This window comes from Staurois parvus, unplaced genomic scaffold (assembly GCF_062004578.1).
Source record: "Staurois parvus isolate SC_StPar_1 unplaced genomic scaffold, SC_StPar_1.0 ptg000090l, whole genome shotgun sequence".
Lineage (NCBI taxonomy): Eukaryota > Metazoa > Chordata > Amphibia > Anura > Ranidae > Staurois > Staurois parvus.
This window is the reverse complement of record NW_028317886.1, coordinates 22,165,335-22,186,472: the sequence shown is the minus strand read 5'-3', so window position 1 is coordinate 22,186,472 and position 21,138 is coordinate 22,165,335. Positions and strand designations below refer to the sequence as shown.

Sequence of the window (21,138 nt, the reverse complement as noted above, 5' to 3'; positions counted from 1 at the left end):
TGCTGTATGTAGCCGCAGCTACCGTACATACACGCATCCAGAGGGCTGATTACAGTAGGGACGTACTGGTACGTTTTGAAACCGCTTGGCTCAGCGCAGTATACTGTATATACCGCACATCCAGCGGGCTGACAGATTAATCTGTCATAGGGACATTTGTTTTGAGCCAGCTTGGCTCAGCACGGTATACTGTATGTACAGTATTACCACACATCCAGCCAGCTTGACCCAAACAAACTCAAGGTTCACATTTTATACCCCGCATATAAGACGACCCCCAATTTTTGGGGTATATTTTTAAGTATAAAAAGTAGTCTTATACGCCAGAAAATACTGTAGATGTCCTGATGAGAAGTTGTTAAAGCAGCATTAAACTCAAAATCAAACCTTTATTATATTGCAGCTTACCAATTCATAGATGTGCTGGCTGCACTCATATTCTTTTTTTTTTTTTCTTTTTTTTTTTTTGTCTTCATTCCGTCATTCTATTTTCACATGGTGATCTGGTCAGTAATTCTATTGTTTTTCAAAAGAAACAAGCTTTCCAGCAGAATGTATCAGTTGCAGAGATGAGACACACCATTTAACACTAGCAGTGGTGCTTACAACGATCAGCTTTTATTTATTTAAAACATTTATCCTAAAAGGGAAAAAAAACAGTTTGCTGTAACTGCTTATAAAGTGTGAGCTGGAGTTTGGCTTTAATTTGTTAGTGTATCTAAATCTATTAGTACATCTAACACTCCATTCCCCTAGACTGACACTGCTGCTTTCCAAAGATGCCCCTGTGCTCATTCATCCAGAATGTGTGCACTCTAATACAAGAGATGTGTCACTGGCCAGATCACCAGGTGAAAACAAAGGGGAAAACGCCTGAAAAAAAGAAAAGAAAACTAATGACACCACATCTAATGATTGGTAAGCTGTGATATATTACATTTTTTGGTTTTGGGTTTAATACTTTAATACCAGGATCATGAATGTAGCTGCAGTCTTGATCCTGGTACCACTTTTTCAGTCTGAATCGGCTTTAATGTAAGTGATTTTGGCAGCTTTACACTTCTACAATGTTCTGAAGTCCCTTGACATGTTTGGTATTTATTCACTCAATGCAACATTATCTTTTATATTTCACCTAAAAATTGGCCATGAAATATTTGTGTGCACTGAAATTCATTTAAGTGTATTTTTTGCTGAACATTTGCTTTTGATAAACTACTGTGCAAATATTGTGTAGCATTACAAAAAAATTGCAACAGCCACCATTTTATTCTCTAGGGCCTCTGTTTTCAGACCAACAGACAAAAAAATGCACATGACCTTTTTTTCAGAACACAACTTGCCATAACATTTTTGGTTTGGTGTGCTGCTAGAAGAAAGGGTCTATTTTAGTGCCATATTGGTAGAATGTAAATTTAAATCTTTTATCTTTTTAATGTTGTCTTGAACATCCTTTTGAGCGCCATCCCTCATTTTATGGGTTTCTACAATTACTGATTTGTGTTGAGCTTTTTCTTTGTTTCAGAATCTGAAAACATATTTTCTACTGTGGTCTTGTTGAGGCACAATCAGAAATACTGTGTATTTGTTCTGATGCACGTACAAAAAAAAAATTGAGTTTATTGTGTCACGGCTGATTCTGTAATTTGTCTCTTTTAGGAGCTCAGCTTGACCAGCATGGATTTACTATTGTAAAAAACTGTATCAATGCCATTGAATCACGGGGTAATGTATTTTATAGATTTACTTTTTGTTTTCTTACTTTCAACTTTCATTTGTAGTGAAATGGGTATTACTAATTCTTGCAAGATTTAATTGGTCAGACGGGGTGGTTGAATAGGTCTGCCCGATATGATTTACAAGATTCTTTGATAAACACATGCCATCAGATTAACCGAGCAAGCATTTTTGTCATTGAAAGAAACATATCTTCTGGCATCTAGGATGAGAAAGAGGGACTTGAAGATTCTGCAGACTGTGAGAGAAGTAGTACTACGGCCTACATAAATTGTGGTGTAGTACGTAACTATAGGTGCATCTGCCCTCACAGTTTTCTCTTTGTTCCCCTGCAAAGTCCCACAAATACCTCTTGTGCCTGCCGGTGACGTCCATCTAATGCAGCTTCCTATGATGGTGTGGCAATGAGGCTGCACTGTTCCTGAATTCAGAGCAGAGTTGCCACTCTCATGTAGATGGTGCCTCCTTGCAGTACAATGAGATGAAATAATGCTGCAGGGGCATCAATATTCGCATAATCACTGTGCCGATTCACAAGCTTGTAGCTGAACCAGCGCCTGTCCATGCCTGATTCTGCCTACTGCTTTCTGGATTGACAGCACTACCACTGTTACTGAAACCCTCCCACTGTAAGCTGCAGTGTCTGGGAGAGGGAGCATTTGACAACAAAGGATTTGGCTCAATGAAGCAAGGTAAAGTAACATTTTTGTTTACTTTTTGAGGCTTGTACATCATAGTAACTTGATGTGGTACTTGTTTAGACTTTCATACAGGAGCCTTTTAATGTTCTTTAGGGAGTAGGTGAATGTGTGAATTAAGGGCTTTTTGTAGAATTTGTTTTTAACACAAAGGTTTGAGGGTTTTTTTTTTTAATTTTTTAGCAACAGGATACCCAGTCTTACCTCCAACTTGTTTTACTGCAACCATGTTTAATTGCCTTTATTCCAAGATACTTTTAAAAATTTCCAAGACAGAGATTGCAGGTATACTACAGAAGACTGTGTACTTTCTCCATAAGGCAATAAGACTGTGGACATGTTGCCAGAGGAGATCAAAGGATATGATCATGTTTCAGGAGAGCATCTGTTGCTGTAGACATGCTGTTGGTGATGATCAGTGGTTGACTATATGATTCAGGAGACTTTTGAAGGCATAGAAATGCTGCAAAGCACTGTCAGTGATTGACATACTACAGAGTCTGCACACATGCTACAGGGCATAATAAAGGACTGCTCACATACTACAAGATATGGTCAGGGGCTGCCTATATACTACAGGAGATGTTCAGGAACTTTGCATATGCTACAGGAAAATGGTCAAAAAAGGGCATTGCAGAGCACTGTGGGGTGAATCAGGATGCCAGGTTGCAATTACTAGGACTGTACTTTGAAAAATGGGAAGGTTTGTTATTGCTAGATCAGGCAAAAGTTATATTTACAGTGCCCCCTTCCTTATTTTTTTTTTTTTCTTTGCATATTTGTCGCACTTAAATTATTCAGATCATCAAACACATGTTACTATTACGCAAAGATAACCCGAGTAAATACAAACTGCAGTTCATTTATTAAGGGGAAAAAAAGCTGTGCAAACCTGCTTGGCCCTATGTGAAGAAGTAATTGCCCCTTAAAACCTAATAACTGGTTGTGCCACCCTTGGCGGCAACAACTGCAATCAAGCTTTTGAAATAACTGACAATGAGTCTTTCACATTGCTGTGGAGGAATATTAGCCCACTCTTTGCAGAATTGTTTTAATTTAGCCACATTGGAGGGTTTTTGAGTATGAACGGCCTGTTTAAAGTATTTGTAAAGGAATTTTTTTAAATTAACAAACATGTCTATACTTACCTGCTCTGTTCAATTCTATTCTATCCTCCTCTTCTCGGGTCCCCCTGCTGGTGCTCCTCCCCTCTTGATGGTGCTCCCAAAAGGAAGGATTCCCATGGGGGCACTCGTGCAGGCTAGCTCCTGAGTTCCGCTGCTGCGTCATTTGACACAGACAGTGGGACTTGGCCCTTCACCCTGCTCCATTGTCACTGGAGTTGATTGACAGGTACTGGAGCCAATGGCTCCTGCTGCTATCAATCTGCCCAGTGAGGAGGGACAAAGCCAGGAGAGCCGCAGCTCTCATGCACAGCTCTGGATCGCAATTGGTCTCAGGCAAGTATAAGGAGGGGCAGGGGGGATTCTTATACACAGAAGGTTTTTTACCTTAATGCATAGAATGCATTAAGGTAAAAAACATTGAGGCTTTAGAACCGAGGCTTTAGAACCGCTTTAAGGTCATGCCACAGCATCTCAATCAGATTTAAGTCCGGACTTTGATGAGGCCACTCCAGAACCATCATTTTTTTTTTTTTTTTTTTTTTTTGAGCCATTCAGTGGTCATCTTACTGGTGTATTTTGGTTCATTGTCCTGCTGCATAACCCAAGTGCGCTTGAGCTTGAGGTCACGAACTAAAGGCCAGACATTCTCTTTCAGGATTTTCTGGCAGAGTGCAGATTTCATGGTTCCATTGATTATGGCAAGTTGTGCGAGTTTTGAAGCTGCAAAGCAGCCTCAGACCATCACACTACCACCATGTTTGACTGTTGGTATGATGTTCTTTTTATGAAATGCTGTGTTAATTTTACAGCAGATGTAAAGGGATGCACACCTTCCAAAAAAGCTAAACTTTTGCCTCATCTGTCTACAGAATAATTGCTCAAAAGTGTTGGGGATAATCAAAATGTTTTTTGGCAAATGTGACACATGCCTTTTGTGTCCTTTTTGGTCAGCAGTGGCTTTGGACTTGGAACTCTCCCATGGATGCCATTTTTGCTCAGTCTTTTTCTTATTGTTGATTCATGAACCTTGGCTTTAACTGAGGCAATTGAGGCCTGCAGTTCTTTAGATGTTCTGGGTTCTTTTATGACCTCCTGAATGAGTCTTGCTCCTGGAGTAGTATTGGTAGCCCGGCTACTCCTGGGAAGGTTCACCACTGTTCCAAGTTTTTTCCATTTGTGGTTAATGGCTCTCACCATGGTTCATTGGAGTCCCAAAGCCTTAGAAATGGCTTGGTAACCTTTTTTCAGACTGATATGTCAGTTAATTTGTTTCTCATCTGTTCTTGAATTTCTTTAGATCGCGGCATGATATGTTGCTTTTTGAGATCTTTTAGCGTACTGTCAGACTGCTTCGATTTAAGTGATTTGTTGGTTCACCAGGTCTGGCAATATTCAGGCCTGGGTGTGGCAAATGAAATTTAACTTGGCTTTCCAAAATATGTGGTTGATCACAGTTCATTCATGATTTAGCAATAATAGATTTAGCAATAAATTAAATCATCATTTAAAAACTGCCATTTGTATTTACTCTAGTTATCTCTATGTAATCATTTAAGTGTGACAAATATACAAAAAAAAAAAAGATCAGGAAGGGGGCAAATACTTTTTCACAGAACTGTAGGTACCTTAGAGTGCCTTGTTGCCAATATTATGGCCTTTAAAGTTATTCCCATAATCTTCATAACCTATCTAGCTGCTTGTACTGTGAAGTAATTCATTATCAAGCATCACATCGGAGACTCTGAATTTGTTTTTCTTTGTTACTAGCAACTTACCAGCATTTGCTGTGTGTTTTACGTTAGAGCACTAACAAGCAGCCAGATTCTAGTGCAGTGCATGTTGCATTTGAATGGGCAGCATTCTTTTAACCAATGTGCCACACCAAATTGCATGGTGTTATGCTACCATTCAATCTGGTGTTCGCAAATGTACTGCGTTTGTGATCTTCGTTTGGAGTGCTGTTAACATTACATTGGCACCCGCAGCAAATCACAAAGGCAGTGTGTCTGAACGCTGTGTGAAAAACGCGCTTGGAACACGTACTGGACTACAAGCTCCAGGTACGTCTGGTATTTTGGTAGTGAAGGTGCACGTGTTAATATCAAGAAGACACAGAGCTATAGAAGTAGCCATATGATGATTTTAAGTAGAAAGATTGAGAAGGACTTATCAAACAATTGGGACTTATTATTTGTTATATTTTGGAATATATACTTTTTTTTTTTTTTTTGCTGAGAATTTGAGGTCACATTTGATTGGTGTATATTCATATTGTGAGGAAAGCACTGCACAGTCCATGTTGTTTATTGTTTTGAGCACATTTATATGTGTAGGTGTGGGCAGCTTTTCTTTTTCTTTTCTTTTTTTTTTTTCTTTTTATTTTATGTTTAAACATTAGGGCTGCTCGTGGGATTTTATTTTATTATGATTTTGTTTCCCTATATGCAGTTTTCGTTGATTCTGTTGTAGACAGATGCAATTTAAACTTCCCTGTATGCTCTGTTTATCTGCTGTGGCTGCTTTGTGCTGCATTGTGTATGACTTGCAGTTAAAATTAGGTTACGTTTATTCCAGCAGATGGTTTTTTTTTTACTGTAAACATAAGTATTTCTGTTCATAACGAAGAAACGATGGCCAAACAAGTAAAAGGAGAAAGTGTGAATGGGACCAGAGAGCAAAATGAATGAGCATAACATGGAAAAGACCTATAAATAGAATGCACAGCAAACATGTTATAGGCAGACAATTTAAAAAAGTTCATACATAGGCTTTAAAAATTAAAATCTGTTCTAAACAATAAAGCTGATGTATAACCAAAAAATATTTTCGACATTTGCACAGTAAAAAAAAAGTTGGCTCTAATGATGTGGGCTTCATCTCTGGCAGCAGCAGTGTTTGTTATATACAGTGAAGGAAATAAGTATTTGATCCCCTGCTGATTTTGAATGTTTGCCCACTCACAAAGAAATGATCATTCTACAAATCGAATGGTAGGTGTATTGTAACACTGAGAGACAGAATAGTAACAAATTCAATAGAATAGCATGTCTAACAAATTATGCACTGATTTGCATGTTCATGAGGGAAATAAGTATTTGATCCCCTTCACAAAACATGACTTAGTACTTGTTGGCAAATCCCTTGTTGGCAATCACAGAAGTCAGATGTTTCCTGTAGTTGGCCATCAGGTTTGCAAACATCTCAGGAGGGATTTAGGCCCACTCCTCTTGGCAGATGGTGGAGTGTCAACGATCATGAGAACAGTGAGGAATCATCCCAGAACTACACACGAGGATCTCGTCAATGATCTCTAGTCAGCTGGGACCACAGTCACCAAGAACTTCAGCAGGCACTGCTGCCCCTCTTAAAAAATTATCTGAGTGTGTTTGACAGGTGGTGAGGAGGCAATATGTTGCCTCCTCACCACCTGATTTAAAGCCATGATTGCCATGCAGTGCACATGATTGTGGAACGGTAGTATGGCAATTAGAGGTTTAAATCAGGTGTGAGTAAGCGACACTGTGCTCGGTGATCTTTGACTTCTCCCATATTGCTCCGGTAAATCTCCATCTCTTTAAGGTTGCCTACCCCAGCTTTTACAAGCACTTTAAAGCAGGACTTTTACTCTTGGAAAATTCAAGTGGCCAACAGATTTGCACTAATCTTTTTAGCTGGTTATGAATACTATCAGTGCTTACTGTTGGAGAGTGGATCATTACATTAACACTTTTTCATATTATTGTAGGTGGAATCAAGTAATGTTACAGTATTATGTAAGAAGGATTTAAATACAACCCTATTTTGGAGATAATCGAATTTGTTATAAAAACACTAGACTACTTGTTTTCATAACATGACATGTCGAAGGAACAAAGCATGTAATTATTTGTGCTACTGTTGTTGATTGCCACTCCTAAAAACATTAACTCGAGCAGCAGTTATTTGCCTTTATAAAAAAAATCCCATTATTCAACATAAAAAAAATGTATGCAAAATAAAAAAAAATAAAGCCAGTGTAAAGCATTATGCATCTCTTGTGTGTCTTGAAAGGAAATTCAGTTTCAAGCCTCTTATTTTGTAGTATTTCTACTCCCTCAGGGTCTATCATTAATTTACATTTGTCACAGATGGATATATTGTATAACAAATGTTTTTATCCAGTATTCACAGACTGACAATAGTGGATAAAGAAAATACCCTTGGAGAATTTCAGGACAGAACTGCGATATAATCTGTGAAATAATATGAAAATAGCAGACTCTCAAAGCCAAACACAAATATTACAAGAAAATACAACCATAAGAATGACATAATAAACCAGTAATTCCCAAGTCATGCTTATCTGCTACCAGTATACTTCCGCAAAGGGTATAAAATATTATAGACAAATGTGTTTTGGCGCTGCAGAAGTTTGCCAAGTTACAAAATTACGCGGTATCTATACCCAAGAACAAAAATGTTATATATTGTAGCCTACCAGTTCTTAGATGTGGTAGATGCATAGGTTTTCCCCATTTTTTATTCCTCGAGTAATTCTTGCCAGTAATACACTTCCTTTACTAGGGAGACAACTCCCACTCACTGTGCAGTATCTATGAAGAAACAGCCATGTCACCCTAGGACAGCATTACGGAATGGAATTTGTAATTTTAAAAGGAATTGCCTGTCTTCTTTTGATTTCCAATAGTAATAAAATGGTTGTAAAGGATAAAGTTTTTAAATAAAATAATAAACATGTTATACTTGCTGTGTGCAATGGAATTGCACAGAGTGGTCCTGAGCCCCCTCTTCTGGGGTCTCCCACTAGTGATCTTAGCTCCTCCTCTTTTGTGTCTGCCACCATAGCAAGCCGCTTGCTATGGGGGCAGGTATTCAGGCTCACTCACAATGTGGCTTGGCCCCCACCCCAACCCCCTATTCTTTGCTCACAATGGTTCCCTACGCTGCCTCTGTGTCCTGTGAATGCAGGGAAAGTGGAGAGAATTGATACAGACAGGCACAGTGCTAGCTTGAGTGAGGAATGCATTAAGATAAAAAATGTTATGACTTTAAAACAACTTTAATGGTGACCCTCCTGCAGATGTCTGCATTTACTATTACTAAGAAGAACAATTCTAAACTCCATTGGCTAGTGCAATCTATTAAAGTGTATGTCCAGCCAAAACTTTTTTTTTAAAATTGAACTCTGGGCTGAGAGCTGAGCTGTGGTAGAGACCCAACAGACTGCCTGCAGAAAACTACAGGAGGTGGCGGAGACAAGACCGGTCACCATTCACAAGGAGAGGGAGCAGCAGTGACTGGTCTTTGTTACATTAAGCTCTTGTACAGAGGCAAAGTTTTACACTGGATTCCTGCACAGATCTGGAAGAAATACACAAGTCACACCAAGATTCAAGTATAAATATACAAGCTTTTTGTATTTAGACAATATTTGCTTATCCCGCAGTTCAGCTTTAAGCTGACTATACACTGAGCAAGTTTCATTTGGTTCTTGATAACTGTCCAAAATTCGCTTAGTGGGTGGCCCTATCAGCCCCATTGTATTTGACCTAAGTTGATTGTTCGATTAACTTTGGTCAAATTAGAATGCTGGAAATTTATCGGGCAAACAGTGTCTGCAGATACAACCTCTGCTTGGGTATTCTGACAGCTTCAATGCTGTTTAGCATGTATGGACAAATCGGTTTCTTTCATTCAGCTCGGGGTTAACAGATTATTATTATTATACAGTATTTATATAGTGCTAAAAGGTTTGCTCAGCGCTGTACATTATAGTGGGGGACAGAATGAGACAATACAGTAACAAAACATAAGGGATTCAAGGGCCCTGCTCTTTTGAGCTTACAATTAGAGATGAGCGAATTGAACTTGGCGAAGTGGAATTCGTTTCGAATATTAGGAAAATTTCGATTCGTGCCGAATCCGAAAATTAGCAGACTTCGGATGCGCGAATCGAAATTTTTCCAAAAATGGCGGCGACATGTGTGGCGACGGAGCGGGGATCTCTGGGAAGGCGCGTAGACAAGGCGCGCTGACCCATAATGCATTCATTCATGACATGTGATCGCATTAGCCAATCAGCAGCCAGCCAGCCAGCACTGTGTAATGGTGGAGCTATAAATTGCGGCCATCTTACAATTCTCCATTTGCCTCTGGTCATTCAAGAGAGACAGACCTCTCTGTATTAGGGACACAGAATCGTTACTTAGGGACACAGAACCGTTACTTAGGGACACAGAACCGTTACTTAGGGACACACAATCGTTACTTAGGGACACAGAATTGTTACTCAGGGACAGACATAGAATTGTTACTCAGGGACAGACATAGAATTGTTACTCAGGGACAGACACAGAATTGTTACTCAGGGACAGACACAGAATTGTTACTGAGGGACAGACACAGAATTGTTACTGAGGGACAGACACAGAATTGTTACTGAGGGACACAGAATTGTTACTGAGGGACACAGAATTGTTACTGAGGGACACAGAATTGTTACTCAGGGACAGACACAGAATTGTTACTCAGGGACAGACACAGAATTGTTACTCAGGGACAGACACAGAATTGTTACTCAGGGACAGACACAGAATTGTTACTCAGGGACAGACACAGAATTGTTACTGAGGGACAGACACAGAATTGTTACTGAGGGACAGACACAGAATTGTTACTGAGGGACACAGAATTGTTACTGAGGGACACAGAATTGTTACTGAGGGACACAGAATTGTTACTGAGGGAACAGAATTGTTACTCAGGGACAGACACAGAATTGTTACTCAGGGACACAGAATTGTTACTCAGGGACAGACACAGGATTGTTACTGAGGGACACAGGATTGTTACTGAGGGACACAGAATTGTTACTGAGGGACACAGAATTGTTACTGAGGGACACAGAATTGTTACTGAGGGACACAGAATTGTTACTGAGGGACACAGAATTGTTACTCAGGGACACAGAATTGTTACTGAGGGACAGACACAGAATTGTTACTGAGGGACACAGAATTGTTACTGAGGGACACAGAATTGTTACTGAGGGACACAGAATTGTTACTGAGGGACACAGAATCGTTGAATTAAAGAGTATGTCAGACAACATGCAGAGGAGTGGCAGAGGAGGCAATGTTTTAGGAGCGAGCAGACGTGGCAGCAGAGGAAGGGGTCGAGGCAGCACTAGTCGCAGCCAGAGGCCAGTGCTCCCGGTGTCATCCAGCGGTCGTGTCTCCACCGACAACCCTGCCGTCATCGATTGGTTGGCTCGGTCGTCTTCCTCTTCCCAGGTCACCTCTGACACCTACAGCCAACGGTCGGTGGGTACGTCAGACACAACCGTTAGTTGGCATGGCCCGGGAGCAAGCCCACTGAAATCACGTGTCCTCTACCTGCCCCTGTCCTTTGGTGTTCCCTCACCAAGCGTAGTATCGCATGCTGTGGGCTCAGCCCCACTGTACAGTGAGGAAGAGCTAACAGAGGGCGGTCAGGAACGGGGGGAGACATCCGCCTCTTCAGCAGCCAGGCGAAGAAGTACTGGCGAGGAGAGTGGCTCGGTAGCCGGTCTAGAGACAGGTCTGTCTCCTGACCCACACGCAGCCGAGGGGGCTAGTAGTGAGGCGGAGACCCTAATTGATGATGATGAGGCTGATCGCACTTGGCAGCCTCGTCGTCATCAGGCTATTGCTTCCGCATCATCAGGAGAAGAGGGTGGCAGCTTGGCAGCGAGCAAAACAGTCGGTGGGTTGCCCAGGAGGCAGCAGGGTCGCAGCAGTGTCAGTGGAGGCAAACGGCCACGGAGTAGAGCACCAGCTCCACTGCAGCCTACCACCACGGCCAGTAGTGGTGCCGGTGTGCACGGAGGAAGTAGCAGTCAGCCAGTGAGGAGTAGCGGGGGCAAAGTTTCCTACTCGGCGGTGTGGCAATTTTTCGTCAAGCCGCCCGAGGAAGTAAACGTAGCCGTATGTCGACTATGTGGCCAGAAAGTCAAGCGTGGCCAGGGGGCCCATGTTGGGACTACAGCGTTGCATCAGCATATGCAGCGTCGCCATTTGGTGGCCTGGGAAAACCGTGATAAAGATACGGCGGTTCTGCCTGCCCCAGCCCCCGCTCCATCACCCGCTCCGTTACTTGCTCAGTCACCCGACGTCAATCGCCCTCTATCAGCCAGTCAAGGCTCCAACACCTCTGCTGAGGGGAGTTGTCGCTCGTTGGCATCTTCCGCTCGTTCAGATGCTCCTTCTCCTGCTACTCCTCTTCACGGATTCCGTCAGCAGTCTTTCTTGGAATCCGTTTCCAAGAGACAACAGTTTGCGAGCACGCACCCGACGGTGCAAAAGCTGAACGTCCTCCTGTCCAAGTTGCTGGTGCTGCAGTCCCTCCCTTTCCAAGTGGTGGACTCAGCACCTTTCCGAGAAATGATGGCTTGTGCCGCGCCGCGGTGGAGAGTGCCAAGCCGGCATTTCTTTGCCAAAAAGGCAGTGCCAGCCCTGCATTCACATGTAGAAGAGATGGTGGGCCAGTCTTTGAGCATGTCGGTCTCTGCCAAAGTGCACGGCAGCGCCGACGTGTGGAGCTGTAACTACGGTCAGGGACAGTACATGTCATTTACGGCCCACTGGGTGAACGTGGTGCCGGCACAGCCGCACCAGCAACTTGGACAGGTCACGCCGCTTTTGCCTCCACGTTTGCACGTCCTTGGTCCAGCAAAGATGTCCGCCTCTACCACCTCTTCTTCCGCCGTGTCCTCAGCCGCCATCCCCGTGCCAAGTCCCATTACCCGACCGGCATATCACATGTGCAGGGCGCAACGGTGTCACGCTGTGCTGCACCTGGTATGCCTTGGCGAACGTAGTCACACAGGGGAGGAACTTCTGAGTGTAATGAACAGAGAAATCGACAGATGGCTGTCTCCGCGCAAACTGAAAATTGGAACCATGTTGACCGACAACGGAAAGAACATGGTGTCTGCTCTGCGTCAAGGAAGGTTGTGCCATGCGCCATGCATGGCTCACGTGTTCAATCTGGTTGTCAAGCGGTTCCTAAAATCCACCATCCCACTGCAAGACATCCTTAAAATGTCACGTAAACTTTGCATGCATTTCAGCCATTCCTACACCGCAAAGCACACCCTCCTTGAGCTGCAGCGGCAGAACGGAATTCCACAGCATCGCCTGATCTGCGACGTTGCAACAAGGTGGAATTCAACCCTACACATGTTAGACCGCCTTTACGAACAGCGAAAGCCATCACCGATTTCCTGATGTTACAAGCGGATAAAGGTACTCCCCTGTGTAACTTCGATGTCAGCTATTGGCAGCTCATGCGTGACACCTGCCGCTTGCTCAGGCCCTTTGAGGAGGCCACGCTATTTGTGAGTCGGCAGGACTATGGGATGAACGACGTCATTCCTCTGTTGCACGTCCTGGAACAAATGCTGTTAACAATGGCTGGTCAGGGTGCGGTAGACGTGGCGCACAGATCTCAACGCCACATGACCCCTGTGGGGGCAGGACAGGAAGAAGAAGAGGAGGAGGTAGAGGAGGACATTGGTGCTCAGGAATTATTGAGTGAAATGGGTGGTTTTTCCACTCAGCGGACAGGAGTGGAGGAGCAGGAGCATCTGGTAGAGGAGGAGGAGGAGGAGACAGAGGACCCAGACGCACCGTGGCAGTATGCTGTGGAGATGGAGGCAGGGAGTCCCTCGCATTCCTTGGCACAAATGGCCCATAGCATGCTCGGTTGCTTGCGTAGCGACAGCCGAATAATAACCATCAGACAGAGGGATGACTTTTGGCTGTCCACCTTGTTGGACCCTCTCTACCGTTCAAAAATGGTGGCCTTTTTCACACCTGCTGAGAGGGAGGCCAAAATAACGTACTATAAAAACCACCTATGTAGTCAGTTGGTCTCTGCCTTTCTGCGCCAACGTCCATCCTCAGACACTGTGGGCCCTGTGCACTCGCGTTCCGCTGCCATGGCAGCAGGGGAGGGGTGGGGTGGTAGGAGCAGTGGCAGCTCCACCAGCAGCGGCTGCCTCAGTCTGCAGTCGATGATGAGTAGCTTTCTTCACCAGCGCAGTGAGGAAACTACTAACCAGCCGCAGCAGCAGCATCAGGTGGACCTGGAGCAGGACCTCAAACAACAGGCTTGGGCCTACTTGGACAGCACCCTGCCAACCGAGGTAGACAATCCCCTTGACTACTGGGCAACGAAACTTGACCTTTGGCCCCAACTAGCTGAATTTGCCCTTGAAAGGCTGTCATGCCCGGCCAGTAGCGTGGCATCGGAGCGCGTGTTTAGTGCGGCAGGAGGTATTGTAACTCCGCGGAGGACACGACTGTCCACCCAAAGTGTGGAGAGACTCACGTTTGTGAAAATGAATCAGGCGTGGATTAGTCTGGATTTCAAACCACCAGTTCCTGACACAACTGACTAAATTCGCCATGAATCATGCCCCAAACATGTGCCACTTTCAGGTCTCCTCACACTGCTGGTGGGTTCCATTTTGTCATAGGGTGCTGGCAGATTACGGGCCTCCCATTGCTGCTGCCAGGCCGTAATCTGCCATGGGCCCCAGTACCGCCCCCTCATGCTACTGCCAGGTCCAGAGTGTCTCATGGGTCCCTGTACGGCCTCCCATTGCTGCTGTCTCCATCGCCACACTCTGCCATGTGCCACTTTCAGGTCTCCACACACTGCTGGTGGGTTCCATTTTGTCATAGGGTGCTGGCAGATTACGGGCCTCCCATTGCTGCTGCCAGGCCCGTAATCTGCCATGGGCCCCCGTACCGCCTCCTCATGCTGCTGCCAGGTCCACAGTGTCTCATGGGTCCCTGTACGGCCTCCCATTGCTGCTGTCTCCATCGCCACACTCTGCCATGTGCCACTTTCAGGTCTCCTCACACTGCTGTTGCTGTCCATTTTGTCATAGGGTGCTGGCAGATTACAGGCCTCCCATTGCTGCTGCCAGGCCCGTAATCTGCCATGGGCCCCTGTACCGCCTCCTCATGCTGCTGCTAGGTTCAGAGTGTGTCATGGGTCCCTGTACGGCCTCCCATTGCTGCTGTCTCCATCGCCACACTCTGCCATGTGCCACTTTCAGGTCTCCTCACACTGCTGGTGGGTTCCATTTTTGTCATAGGGTGCTGTATGGCCTCCCATTGCTGCTGCCTCCACCGCCACACTGTGGCTCCACACTCTGGTTTTGGCCCCGTGACTGCCCAAATGAGTGAAGTGTGCGGTGATTCTAAGATCGACGGCACTCATCTGCATGTCATACTGACTGACGGTATTATTTCTCTTCCCCAGCAGACTCCAAGGGCATTTAAATTAAAGGTACAGTGTTCTGCACTAATATATAGGCTCTCTGAAGCCTAGAAACACCCTTTTATAAGTTAAATTCGCAGCGAATATATTCGACTCGAATCAAATTTATTCCTCGAATTCGCCGAATCAGCCGAATCGAATTTTTGAATACTTCGCTCATCTCTACTTACAATCTAGGAGATTAACCGTGTATAGACAGCTTTATGGTTAGATAGAGTGGGGGAAAGGTTTGAACACACTTAAAGGCTTTTACTAGTATTCAGGACTATGGACATTTACCTTCACTTCCTATCCTACAGACAGTGTTTTACCACACAGGAAGTGAGGGAAATGAAACGCACAAGGACAAATATAAAGATGTCTCCAATGGAAAAGAAAAACCATCCAAGAGGTGCTGGGACGTTTGATGCGAGTTCTTTCAAGGTAGTGAAAGGACAACAAACTTTCAGAGAGCTACTGGCTCAGGTTAGGCTGCTCACAATAGACAAGGCTACCCTTGTGGGTACCAAGCAGGTTACCAGAGAAAGATCATGCCCCAAAGCACTAGACCAAAGGATTAAATCTCCAGATTAATGTGTTACTTTATACTGAAAACAGCCAATGTTTTAAAGGGGTCAGAAAGAATTCCTTCATCAGGGCTTCAGTTAAAATAAGAAATTTGAATGGGCTCAAATAGGGCTTTCTTGTGTGAATTATTTAATGAAGCTATTTGTTGGATCTCCTGAGTTACTGGCCAGCAGTATCTGTGTGAGCAAAATAAAATGTGTTTAGTAGAGAAGGGGAATTCTAGAACCCCTGTCAGAATACTACTTCTGTCTGTGTCCCCATTGCGGTTTTTCTTTCACTTCTTGGTTGATGAAATTGTTATCAGCAGGTTAGACAGTAAGATGACTTTTTTGATGGGGCCCTAGATAGCAGTGAAACCCCAACAAGCGTTGTAAACTCTCCCACACTATCCAAAACTAAAAATAAAGTTTTCAGCTTAATATTCACTCAGATTTAGTTTCTTGGGTATGTTATAGGTGATGGTTTATGAAGAAATATTGAAATTACATAGATTATGGTCCCACTGGCCATGGTAAGGAGCTGATGGTGGATTTGCTATTGAATACTCAACATATCAGTTCTCAGGGTTTCCTTTTTTTCATGAAAATTATTGTAAAGCCTTTTTATTCATTTGTTTATTTAACAAAAAATGTTGTACAGCACATACCTGCTCTGTGCAGTGGTATTGCACAGAATAGTCCCTTACCTCCTTTTCTGGAATCCCCCTCCTCTCCTGTGTATACCCCCATAGCAAGCCATGTGCTCTAGGGGCACATGTGCATGCACACTCCTGAGCTGGGCTGTGTGCTTCCATAAAAACACACAGCACAGTTCAGCCATACACCCCCATCCCCACTCCCTGCTCCATCCTCACAGGATTTGATTGACATCAGCATGAGCCAACGGCCAATGCTCCTGCCGCTGCCTGAGTCTTCTGTGAGAGGAGAGAAAAGCTGTAGATGGGCATAGTGCTGGATTTAGAGAGGACTCAGGTAAGTGTTTCAGGATGAGGGGGGGGGGGGGGTTGAAGGTGGGGCAGGGGCACAACACCTGATGCATTAAAGTAAAAATGAGTGCATCCTGAGTGAAAGCTGTGTGACTTGTGTGTGAAAACATTTATCAGTAGATTCTATACTGAATAGCATAAAAAGAAGTGAAACACAATTGTTGTAGCTATTTTTTTTTCCAGCGGATGACAGTGGTATTTAACAACATAAAGCACAAAGATTACTCACATTCTTGGTTTTATGTGGTTAGTGCCACATAATACAGTGGAATTAAATTCATTTTCTTGACATTTGCGTAGTACACCAACAAAATGTATAAAGATTTGAATGCTTGTCTTGGCAGTATTTTTATTGTATTTTCTTGTTCAGTAGTTTTTATTAAAGGTTTTAAACAATACAATAGAGAAAAGAGGGGGAACAACCCCGTGACAAATTGTTACAGAATTAAGAAAAAAGGTTAACAAACGCTGCACACAGGCAAAATAAGAGGTGTGTCTTCTGGATTGCATAGCAAAAGGTTTATAAAAATTCATTAACTAGTCTACAAAAGAGATGAGAAAAATGACATACCAAGAAAACTGATGGTTGCTCAAGATGAAATGACATGTACCATAGGAAGAAACCAACTCAAAGTTAGAATGTTGGCTTACAAATTTGTGCAGGGCAGTCAACGTAATCAAAGTATGCTGTTGTGTCACAGGTAAAGGTACAGAGAATAGCAAAGGAGGAAAGAAGAGGGGAAAAATGGGGGGGGGGGGTGAAATGGGATAATAGGAGGGGTTGGGGCGAAGTGAAGAGTCCCTTCCCCCATGAGTCTCTGAAGGATAGTAAATGAGTAAGAGCTTAAAGCGTCTACATTTGGTTGAATATATAAGATCCAAGGCGTCAGTATTTTCCTAAACTTTTCTTAGGTGTTTGAGGAAATGGCCATTAGCTTCTCCAAATTTCTCTGCAAATTATGCAAAAGGTCTGTGGTAAAATAAGGTCCACTTGGGCATGATTTTTTTGGGGTAATATTTTCTATTTTCTCTTGCAGGTATAAATGACCAAGGATTGTACAGGGTTGTGGGGGTGAGTTCAAAGGTCCAGAGACTTCTGAATTTGTTAATGGGTATGCCTCTATTTTAATAATTTTATTGTATACTAGCTAAGCATGTTATAGTTGACTTGTCACGTTTATGTGATGTTGGTACATAAAAAGTTATGATTTTTTTTTTTTCTTGCATAAATGACGTTTGGTTACTTTCTGTGTATTGCTACAGTATCTCACAGAAGTGAGTACACCCCTCACATTTTAGTAAATATTTTATTATATCTTTTGTGACAACACTGAAGAAATTACACTTTGCTACAATGTAAACTAGTGAGTGTACAGCTTTATAACCGTGTAAATTTGCTGTCCCCTCAAAATAACTCAACACACAGCCATTAATGTCTAAACCGTTGGCAACAAAAGTGAGTACACCCCTAAGTGAAAATGTGCAAATTGGGCTCAATTAGCCATTTTCCCTCCCTGGTGTCATGTGACTCATTAGTGTTACAAGGTCTCAGGTGTGAACGGGGAGCAGGTGTGTTTAAATTTGGTGTTATCGCTCTCACACTCTCATACTGGTCACTGGAAGTTCAACATGGCACCTCATGGCAAAGAACTCTCTGAGGATCTGAAACAAAGAATTGTTGCTCTACATAAAGATGGCCTAGGCTTTAAGAAGATTGCCAAGATCCGGAAACTGAGCTGCAGCATGGTGGCCAAGACAATACCGCGGTTTAACAGGACAGGTTCCACTCAGAACAGGCTTCGCCATGGTCGACCAAAGAAGTTGAGTGCACGTGCTCAGCATCATATCTAGAGGTTTCCTTTCGGAAATAGACGTATGAGTGCTGCCATCATTGCTGCAGAGGTTGAAGGTGTCAGCCTGTCCGTGTTCAGACCATACGCCGCACACTGCATTAAATTGCTCTGCATGGCTATCATTCCAGAAGGAAGCCACTGCTAAAGTTGATGCACAAGAAAGCCTGCAGTTTGCTGAAGACAAGCAGACTAAGAACATGGATTACTGGAACCATGTCCTGTGGTCTGATGAGACCAAGATAAACTTATTTGGTTCAGATGGTGTCAAGCATGTGTGGCGGCAACCAGGTGAGGAGTACAAAGACAAGTGTGTCTTGCCTACAGTTAAGCATGGTGATGGGAGTGTCATGGTCTGGGGCTCCATGAGTGCTGCCGGCACTGGGGAGGTACAGTTCATTGAGGGAACCATAAATGCCAACATGTACTGTGACATACTGAAGCAGAGCATGATCCCCTCCCTTCGGAGACTGGGCCGCAGGGCAGTATTCCAACATAACGACCCCAAACACACCTCCAAGACGACCACTGCCTTGCTAAAGAAGCTGAGGGTAAAGGTGATGGACTGGCCAAGCATGTCTCCAGACTTAAACCCTATTGAGCATCAGTGGGGCATTCTCAAATGGAAGGTGGAGGAGCACAAGGTCTTTAACATCCACCAGCTTCGTGATGTCGCCATGGAGGAGTGGAAGAGGACTCCAGTGACAACCTGTGAAGCTCTGGTAAACTCCATGCCCAAGAGGGTTAAGGCAGTGCTGGACAATCATGGTGGCCACACAAAATATTGACACTTTGGGCCCAATTTGCACATTTTCACCTAGGGATGTACTCATTTTTGTTGCCAGAGGTTTAGACATTAATGGCTTTGTGTTGAGTTATTTTGAGGGGACAGCAAATTTACACGGTTCTACAAGCTGTACACTCACTACTTTACATTGTAGCAAAATGTCCTTTCTTCAGTGTTGTCACATGAAAAGATATAATAAAATATTTACAAAAATGTGAGGGGTGTACTCACTTCTGTGAGATATTGTATATATGGTAGTATGAGTATGCTGAATATGGAGGCATAAGACTATAAATATAAACTCTTCAGCAGGGGAAACATATCGGCCGTAAATAGCCGTATTGGTATTTTGCCGATAGGAAAAAGTGAGCCGATACAGGTGCCAATAATTGTGGCCTGAGGGGCGGACTGACTGTTTGGCCGGGGAATTTGGGGGGGGCTGTTTGTACTTCAGATGGGGGAGGGGGGGCGGCAGAGAGAGGCAGGAGAGGAGGTAAGTAGTGTATACAGTGAGGGAGCAGTGACATTATCCAGTGACCCCACCCCTTTTTTTACATTAGCAGCGGGGAAAATGACAGCTCCTTCTCAGTACTATATAGTGAAGGAAACAACAAAGCCAGCAATTGCATTTAAAACCGGCAATGACATTTAGCAGCGGGAGTGAGGGAGCTTGTCTCTGTATACACTGCTCCTCTCCTACCCCCTCCTTGCACACACTGCCCCCCCACCCCCTCCCCCCAACAAAGAAGACCTGTCCGTTATATGCTATCACATAGGAGACTATTGGTCGTCTATGTGATAGCAATAAAATCATAAGTTAAAAAATAAATAAAAACACACATTAAAAGTAAAAATACAAAATAATTAAATTTGAGCCTCCCCACCCCCACATACACAGACATTTTGGTTTCGGTTTTCGGCCAAGTGCATCCTGAATTTTAGGTTTCGGCACCAGAATTTTAATTTCAGTGCACCACTACTTTTAGGTAATAATCCTATTGGTGGCATATTGGAAATACTTGGTGCAGACTACTTAGCAGTGCATGTTGTTCATCTCCTAGTAAACTGTTAATCAGCATTTGGATGAGCTACATAAAATAGACTAAACTTGAGTGAACTGTATTATGTGATGGAAAGAAAGAAATGTTGGTGTAGATAAAGAGAGGTGAAAATATTTAACTTTTTTAGCATGTGTATTATACTATGTGGAGAATATGGCCTAAAATAACATGCTACCATGATATTATAACACTACTATAGCTATTATTGTTTTGCCATTATCACACACTATGAGGATAGTCTTGATTTTTCATTTTCATATACCCATTGATTCTGGAGCTTAACATATAATTACAATACTCCACTTTGTGATGTTTAGCAGTGTTTTGACAAAGAAATAAATTTGTATTGCTTAAAGGGAGTAGATTTTACTAGTATTATCTTAAACATATTTATAACCTCAGAGAATTAGAATGTCCATCTTAACCTCTTTACGCCGACAGGAGCCAGCACTTTAAATGGACCTTGATGCCTGGGAACTGTAGAAAGGGCTACAAATTATGTGGTGCTTTGATTGGCTGACATCATTGGGAGCCTACCGACTCCTGATCATCAGTACTTGACCATGAGCTCTGCTTGATAGCTTGGTCACAGTTCTGAGGTGAACGATGGAGCTCGCTCCAGAATAATACACCATCACATACTGTACATGTGATGCTGGGACATTGAGGCCCACTCACCTTGCTACCACATGTATCTATATAGCTGTCATAAAGGGGCTAAAGTAAACCAGTCTTGAGTGGGTATTTCTCCTCTTAGACTATCATAAATTGGGACCTTTTAGGTCAGGGAAATCTATTTATCTGTCTTCTCAGTGTGGGGCACTTCTGCTCAAAAGATCAGCTATAAAGAAGCCCAGAAAAGGGTGATTGAACTTGCAGGCACAATCCAAGCACCACTGTACATCTCTATATTGGGCCAGGTCCCTAGAAACAATAGTCACCTTGGGCAAGTGCTTGTATTTTGCCTATGCAGAGGGACAGGTGAAACTGCAGCA

The 21,138-nt window shown here is 43.4% G+C and overlaps 1 protein-coding gene across 2 annotated transcripts in view; it reads left to right on the top strand.

Annotated features, from left to right (window-relative positions):
* ARHGAP10 (Rho GTPase activating protein 10) overlaps positions 1–21,138 on the top strand; it is a 374,825-nt gene that overhangs the window by 198,491 nt on the left and 155,196 nt on the right. For both annotated transcript variants that reach the window (XM_089670475.1, XM_089670474.1), the window contains exons 13-14: positions 1,660–1,725; positions 17,483–17,557. In XM_089670475.1, the coding sequence (XP_089526601.1) occupies positions 1,660–1,725; positions 17,483–17,557 (141 nt within the window). The remainder of the gene's footprint in view (positions 1–1,659; positions 1,726–17,482; positions 17,558–21,138) is intronic.